The sequence below is a fragment of the Amia ocellicauda genome, chromosome 1, assembly GCF_036373705.1.
Source record: "Amia ocellicauda isolate fAmiCal2 chromosome 1, fAmiCal2.hap1, whole genome shotgun sequence".
In the NCBI taxonomy this organism is placed as follows: Eukaryota; Metazoa; Chordata; class Actinopteri; order Amiiformes; family Amiidae; genus Amia; species Amia ocellicauda.
Genome location: NC_089850.1, coordinates 23,355,423 through 23,363,887, shown reverse-complemented (window position 1 = coordinate 23,363,887; position 8,465 = coordinate 23,355,423). Strand labels below are relative to the sequence as shown.

At 41.2% G+C, this 8,465-nt stretch overlaps 1 protein-coding gene across 1 annotated transcript; it reads right to left on the bottom strand.

The window, feature by feature from the left end:
- Nucleotides 1-6,849: 6,849 nt before the first annotated feature.
- On the bottom strand, nucleotides 6,850-7,881 carry LOC136758777 (trace amine-associated receptor 13c-like). Its single transcript, XM_066713431.1, has one exon. It carries the CDS (start codon nucleotides 7,879-7,881, stop codon nucleotides 6,850-6,852), a length of 1,032 nt encoding a protein of 343 aa, XP_066569528.1.
- Between the last annotated feature and the right edge of the window lie 584 nt (nucleotides 7,882-8,465).

The following is an 8,465-nucleotide window of genomic DNA, read 5'->3' as shown; positions in this document are numbered from 1 at the left end:
CACAAGTTTGGTGATTTGTATGATACTGGTAATCCTAATGTGACATTGCTGGTTCAGGATATTGTGAAAACAGTGGATGCCCTCCCCAACATGCTCAAGAGAATGCTGTATAAAGATCCACGGCCTGGTGTACCTGCTTTTACAGCTGTTCAAAAAGTTCTCCAGAGTTCTTTTGGAAACACCATCCCTATCATGACCAAGTCCAATTTCTACACTGTGCTAGACAAAATAGCAATGATCTGTGTTGCTGCCCTTGCAAATAAGCAGGTTGAGGGTGTTGCTTGTGCAGTACAGTTCAGCTGTTTCTTCCTGTCTGCTGTAGGAGTTGGGCATGGGAGATCACTGGTCACCCGTGTCAGTAAAAACACAGTTTATGCTATTAAACATTACAACTCCACACCAGCAGGGTAAGGTACCCACGGACCCTCACCATGATGGATGTCACACTAGCAAAATGGCTACCATCTTACCAGATAACCTATGACCTTACAAATGGCTGCCATCCAAGATGGCTGCCATCTTACCAGATGACCTATGACCTTACAAATGGCTGCCATCTTACCAGATGACCTATGACCTTACAAATGGCTGCCATCCAAGATGGCTGCCATCTTACCAGATGACCTATGACCTTACAAATGGCTGCCATCCAAGATGGCTGCCATCTAACCAGATGACCAATGACCTTACAAATGGCTGCCATCCAAGATGGCCGATATCATCCAAGATGGCCGATATCATCCAAGATGGCTGACAAGGGAGGGCGGGACTTCCGGTCTATGGTACGTAGGAGGCTTCTGGCTGTCAAAATAGTAAGTGATGCCGCCATCTAGACTACTAAGGTCTTCTGACTGCACTCCCAAGCTATTATAATGTGTAAATTATATAAATATACATACACACATAGATTTTTGCTTAAATCATATTTTGTATTTACTTAATCTTATTGCATGAATGGATTACATTAGATATTTATTTAAAATAATTTGATGTTTTGTTACTAATATTATTACAAATGCTACAATTTGCACAAGCTCACCAAAATTGGACAGTTGAAGACTGGAAAAATGTTGCCTGGTCTGATGAGTCTGATGATGGATCCATCATGCCTTGTTACCACTGTGCAGGCTGGTGGTGGTGGTGTAATGTTGTGGGGGATGTTTTCTTGGCACACTTTAGGCCCCTTAGTGCCAATTGGGCATCGTTTAAATGCCACGGCCTACCTGAGCATTGTTTCTGACCATGTCCATCCCTTTATGACCACCATGTACCCGTCCTCTGATGGCTACTTCCAGCAGGATAATGCACCATGTTACAAAGGTCGAATCATTTCAAAATGGTTTCTTGAACATGACAATGAGTTCACTGTACTAAACTGGCCCCCACAGTCACCAGATCTCAACCCAATAGAGCATCTTTGGGATGTGGTGGAACGGGAGCTTCGTGCCCTGGATATGCATCCCACAAATCTCCATCAACTGCAAGACGCTATCCTATCAATATGGGCCAACATTTCTAAAGAATGCTTTCAGCACCTTTTTGAATCAATGCCACGTAGAATTAAGGCAGTTCTGAAGGCGAAAGGGGGTCAAACACAGTATTAGTATGGTGTTCCTAATAATCCTTTAGGTGAGTGTATATTCTATGGTTCTTCTAAGGATTTCTTAAGTTAACTTAGTAACGTTACATTTCATTTACATCACCGGGTGTTGTGAATACACACAAACACACACACACACACACACACACACATTTAAAACATTATATTTGTATTTATTCAAGCTTTACATTGACCTTTTCTTTCAATAACATGTTTGATATATTCTACAATACAGGAAAATATAGTTCTTGGGTAGGAGTGGTATTTGTTGATATTATGTTGATTAATGAAAGTTCCAATTACATTTTCTGTACTACATTTCTTTTACTTTTGTGCATATTCAGGATTTTCTAAAGTTTAGACCATTTAGCCTGACTTATCATTCTTTAGCTCTGTACGTAAAAGTTGCAATCTAGTACAAATCTGTGCAAAGTGGAGGAAAGGCTGAATCTTATTAGGATCTGAAAAAGAAAAAGAAAAGAAACCTGGGGCCGTGATCTCCAGCTTGCACTCTGTATATATGTAAACACACACACACACACGCACACACACACACACAGACACCCCTCTGTAAGAATGATACTACTTAAATGTACTGAAGGCTGTTCAAACTTGATATTGTCAAACTATTCTAATGTGTAAATTATATAAATATACATACATACACACACACACACACAAACACACACACACATAGGATGTGCTGAGATCGTATTGAGTGCATGAATGGATTATATTACATATTTATTTAAAATAATTTGATGTTTGGTTACTAATATTATTACAAATGCTGATTTTATTGAGTTGTATTGAAATTTCCCAGTTTCTACATATATAGTCTATGCTTCTTATATAACATATATATTCTATAACTCTTCTATATTTAAGGATTTCTTAATTTAGTAACGTTACATTTCATTTACATTGCACGCTGTTGCACCCACTTGTCATCAGTGCCCTGTTAACTCCGCCCCCGAATATTTAAATTATTCAAACCAAACTCTAACGTGATAGGCTATTTCTTCAGTGCCCTGTCAACTCCGCCCCCAAATATACTAATTCTTCACCGATCCGAGGTTACTAAAGACGTAGACATCTCCTCGCCACCCCCACTAGCTCAAAAAGCTCCAGACCGACATAACCCTTGTCCATTTGAAAGAGGTAACCGCTTTGGCCCTGTTGAAGAGACAGCCTCGCGGATCTCGCTTAAGTAGAAGTATCTATGTTACTAAAGAATCGGGAGGGCTTTAATAGAACTCTTTTGGAGCTTCACTCGCGTAGGGAAAAATAGCTATTCTACTAAATAAATCGGGAGGACTTAAATACAACTCTTTTCGAGCTTCACTAGCGTAGGGAAAAATATGTTTTCTAAAGAATCTGAAGGGTATACATAGCGCTCTTTTGGAGCTTCACACGTATAGAGAAAAATAGCTATTTTACTAAAGAATCAGTCTGGAGGGTTTGAAAAAACAGTTGAAGACCCCCACCACCCTGCACATTCCTTCGGAACCCATCAATACCGAACCCCCCCCGAGTTCAACTCAAGTTCAAGGTCAAAAGGTCAAATCCCCCCTTAACCCCCCTAGGAGGGGGCCCCTCGAGTTCAACTCATGTTCAGGTCAAAGGTCAAATCCCCCGCAGCCCCCCTTCTGAAAAAGTACCCTATATTACTACACCCATCCACCCCTGTTCTATAAAACGTGACGTCAGTGCAGGTTCATCCTCTTTTGCCGGGAGCCATGACTCCCGCGTAACCTTGCAACTCTTTGGCAGTGCTTTCTTTTTCAGATAAGCAACCTATCGTTATCTTTCAAGTCGGAAGCACTGCCCAAGGGGGAGGGGTTACTGTATAACACAACCGTCACAAGGGAGGAGGCAATGAGCTGATAAGGGAGCTTGCCCCGAGGTGTACCGATAGGGGCCTCAGCAACACCAGACAGGAGCCACAGAGGCCCCTTGGGGCCAAACTGGGCTGTCCAGGAGTGAGGACCGCAGTCACACTCTACCAGAGACTGTCTGCAATCAGCATACACAAAGCGGGGCTACAGAGGTCAACTCTGCTCTGCTTACAATAGCAAGGCTGGCTACTCTACAAGTGCATCTACATCTCTCAGATGCTGAAGTCTCCGCTCTCCCCCAACGTCACAAACCTACAACGTGTGCCCTGGACCCTCTCCCTTCTCGTCTCCTCCAGGCAACCGCTCCTGATCTTCTCCCCTTCATCTCCTCCCTCCTCAACTCCTCACTCCTCTCTGGCTGTTTCCCCTCTGAATTTAAACAAGCTGCTGTCATCCCTCTCCTCTGAACTATCGCCCTGTCTCCCTACTCCCCTGTCTCTCAAAGACTCTTGAGCTGGCGGTCCACTGTCAACTCTCTGACTTTCTGTCCCAACACTCACTCCTTGATCCTCTGCAATCCGGCTTCCGCACAGCTCACTTCACTGAGACGGCTCTCCTGGCAGTCACTGACTCCCTCAGCTGTGCTCGGGCGGCCTCCCTCTCCTCAGTCCTCATCCTCCTTGATCTCTCCTCAGCATTTGACACTGTCGATCACTCAATCCTCCTCTCCTGCCTCGCTGACCTTGGAATCTCTGGGACTGCCTTCACCTGGTTCTCCTCCTACCTCAGCGACCGGACCTACCAAGTGACATGGCGAGGTTCCTCATCCACCCCCCAACCTCTCCTCACAGGCGTTCCCCAAGGATCTGTCCTGGGCCCGCTCCTGTTCTCTCTCTACACTTGCTCCCTGGGCCCCCTCATCGCATCCCATGGTTTCTCCTACCACTTTTACACTGATGATGACTAGATCTTCCTGTCTTTTCCCTCTTCTGACCCTCTCATCCCCTCTCGCATTTCTTCCTGCTTGTCTGCTATCTCCGCCTGGATGCACTCACACCACCTCAAGCTCAACCTCTCCAAATCGGATCTCCTGTTTTTCCCCCCCTCTTCCTCACCTTCTGCTGACCTCTCCATCTCGATCTCCTTGGAATCCACCACACTCTCTCCTTCTTCCGCTACAAATCTCGAAGTCACCCTCGATCCTGTGCTCTCCTACACCCAGCACATCACCATGCTGACACGCACCTGTAGATTCTTCTTGAGCAGCATACGCTGAATCTGTCCCTTCCTCACCGACTACTTGATGCAGCTGCTCGTCCAGTCACTGGTCCTCTCCTGCCTGGACTACTGGAACTCCCTCCTGGCCGGCCTGCCTGCAACTACTAACCACCCGCTCCAGCTCATCCAGAACTCTGCGGCTCTTCTGATATTCTCTGTGCCCTATTTCGCACACACTACTCCACTACTCTGCTCCCTCCACTGGCTCCCGATACCGACACGCATTCAGTTCAAAACATAGACCCTCACCTACCGCTGTCTCGACCACACTGCACCAAGTTACCTTCAGACACTCGTCTCTCCATACATCCCCTCCAGACCACTGCAGTCTTCCAGTGCCAGAAGACTAACTCTCCCTCTTCTCCACTCCCCTTCCTCCAGAGCCCACTCCTTCTCATCCCTGGCGAATGGTGAAACGACCTTCCCACCAAAGTCAAAACAGCAGTGTTCTTGACCTCCTTCCAGCATTTACTCAAGACACATCTTTCCAGACAGTACTTGTAATTTAGTAATTTACTCTCCTGTAAAATAGCTATTATACAACGTTGTGTAATACTTCTTGCTTTGCTTTACTAGTAATATTTCTTTTAATTTCCCCTATGCTCCTTTTCCCTTTTCCCTTGGCCCTTGACTGTGACTTGACATCTGGTCTGCACTTATCAGCTTTTACAATCTAGGATATAAGACCTTATATATTGTTCACTGTATATCTCGTATACACTTGTGTAAACTGGAATTTGTAAAATGTATTATGCCTTGAACTGCACTGTATTATTGCACTTTGTATTGCTCTTATATTTTGTAAGTTGCCCTGGACAAGGGCGTCTGCTAAGAAATAACTACTACTAATAATTATCTTGCAGTAGTAAACACAATCCTCACATTTATTACAACAAGGAAGCACTATGACGAACAGTCATAGTTTTAGTTGTATTTTTTGAGCATGTACATCTGTGAGGAGGATATTTTTTATATTCTTTCCATTGAAAAACATACTGGTACGTCAATACTCCCTGTAGCCCACCTCACTTAGAACATACCGGTATGTTCTTACTGCTCAAAAGGTTAATAGATATTGAAATACAATGTATTATTTTATCATAATAATAGTTTCCTTTTTTAGACAAAATTTCACCAGAGATAGAGTATATAGGTGTTATATTGAAAGACTTCACACTCTTCATATGTAATATAACTGGGAAATCTTTAATTATTTTATTACATGTGTATTAGGTTGAATTAGAAGCATGCACTGAAACTGAATTTGTGTTGGTCATTAAGTATAAAAATCTAAATTTGTCTGTAGGACAATTATAATTCAATAGTTCATATAATACATACAAATGCTATATTTCTTAATCAATATGACCTATATTTTTCATTACACACCCATTTCATTAAAATTGGTATGGTATTAACAGATCTAAAAGCTTAACAAAATTACAATATAAATGTGTTATTGTACAGGAAGAAAAAAAAAACATTACATTCATATAGTTTATCTTCAAAGGATCTAGTAAACAGTGTAAATGTTTTTTTTCATGTAAGATAACCCACATCTATAAATTCAAACTAAATACAATATAGTATGTTTTCACTGTTACAAAAAGAGTAGGGTTAGAACATAATAACATAAGAATGTTTACTAATGACAGGAGGATGTTCAACCCATCATGCTCGTTTGGTGTTCATTAACGCACTTAGTGTGGGCAGTAGTGTAGAGTAATGGTTAGGACTCTGGAGCACAGGGTTATGGGTTCAGTCCCAGGTAGGGACACTGCTGTTGTACCCTTGTTGTGTGAAGAAGTGTCTACTGTTTTCCAACTTGAATGCCTTAAAGCCCAATTTGTGTCCCCACGTCCCTGATGATCTGTCAAAGCTCCTCTGGTTTGATATGGTCGATGCCTTTCATGATTTTGAAGACGTGAATCAAGTCCCCTCTGTTCCCTGTAGTCATGTCTTGAAACATTCAATTTCATGAACACCATTTAAAGCAACAGAGAACTGTCTGACCTGAAGCTTTGAGTTTACAATTAAATAGATTTGTCCTTACCTTTAAGAATCAATTCAGGCATTGGATTTAAAAGTAACAACACATACAATATTGAAATAAAACCGATCTGAAAGCACAATTCAGGGTTTTTCTGGAAACAGATTATTCAAAGAAGAAGCAGGGTTACATATTCTGAATGTTAATATTAGTTTCACTGACTTCTGAAACCAGGGATAAAACAAAGCATAAATGATGGGATTTATGCAAGAGTTGCAATACACAAGCCATATCAGAGCATTGAGTATAAAAAGAGGAGCAGAAAAAATTGTGTAAGCATCAATAACAATTAACATGTAGTAAGGTATCCAACAAAGAAGGAATACAAACACTACAATACCTAAAGTTTTTGCAGCTTTTTTCTCAGATCTTTTAAAAGTCTTGTTCTTGATTCCATCTGCATTAGTGACTTGATTTGCTATAGAGCTTATTGCTTGAGCATGCCTTTTTGCAAGTAGAAAAATCCTTATATACAGTATTATCATAACAGAACAGGGCAAGATAAATGTAGCTAGCATGTCTATTATTCCCCAGGTTGAATTAATTGAAACAAAACAGTCTCCAAGGCAGGCATTCACTTGTTCCCCATCAATATTTCCACTGAAGTAAAAAAGTGACAGGTTGTAAAACAGTGATGAAAGCCAGCTGAGTAATATGCTGAACAATGTGGAGTTAAGTGTTATTTTTTTGGAATAAAGAAACGGGTGAAAGACAGCAAAATAGCGATCAATAGCTATGAATACCAAGCTGCTAATGGAAACTGATGTAAGCATAAAACTAAATTTGGTACGAAAAGAGCAAAATAAATCTCCAAAATACCAACATGATTCTATTAATTTAACCATGTCAAAAGGCATAACAAAAACCCCTACTAGAAGGTCTGCCACAGCCAGGGAAAGCACAAACAGGTTGGTTGGTGTGTGGAGCTGCTTGAAGTGAGAGATAGAAATTATCACCACCAGGTTTCCACACACAGTTAGTATTGCTACACAAACAAGAGAAACATAAAGCATTACAGAGACGTATGGAGATTGAATTTGTTTGGGACAAGAGGTATTTTTGGATGGGAAACAATACTGCACTGCTTGATCTTCGTGTTCCTCAGATAGTTCCATTGATTTGAAATCCATTGAAAAAAATTATGCAAGAGAGTGGTCCAGTAGAAAGAGATATTCACATTTCATTTATATGTATATATGAAATAGTCCATAAATATTGAAATAAATCATTACCAGCTAGCAACTTAGTAAGTATGTACACAGTGAAGTTACATCTCAGTTTATATATATTGGGGGCTGACTGGGTGGTCCTGTTGTTTGTTAAGTCATGATTGGTCGTCATTTGTTTAAACAAAACAAGCTGTACTGGGATCGATGAGAAAAGCCTAGAGAACTGCCATACACCTCTGACCCAGTGGGAAAACATAATTACATCAACAACAGAATGCACCAGCTCTATATGACAGTTAGAGCAGATTTTGAGAATGTTACACACATACACACAATATATTTACTTATGCCCACAAATCAAGAGTAAAGTTATTTGAGATACAGTGGGTACGTGTACAGGTTTATACTGTACCAACTGAACTGGCATATTTAGTTTCAGTGTTCAACACATTCTCAACAAACAACAAAATATAAATGTTTAAAGTTCAGTCAATTACTGATTAATTAGGAGTCCTGCAAACTAAAGTTCG

Excerpts from the sequence above, each read along its gene's own strand:
- LOC136758777 (XM_066713431.1), bottom strand. The coding sequence starts at position 7,881 with ATGGAACTATCTGAGGAACACGAAGATCAAGCAGTGCAGTATTGTTTC.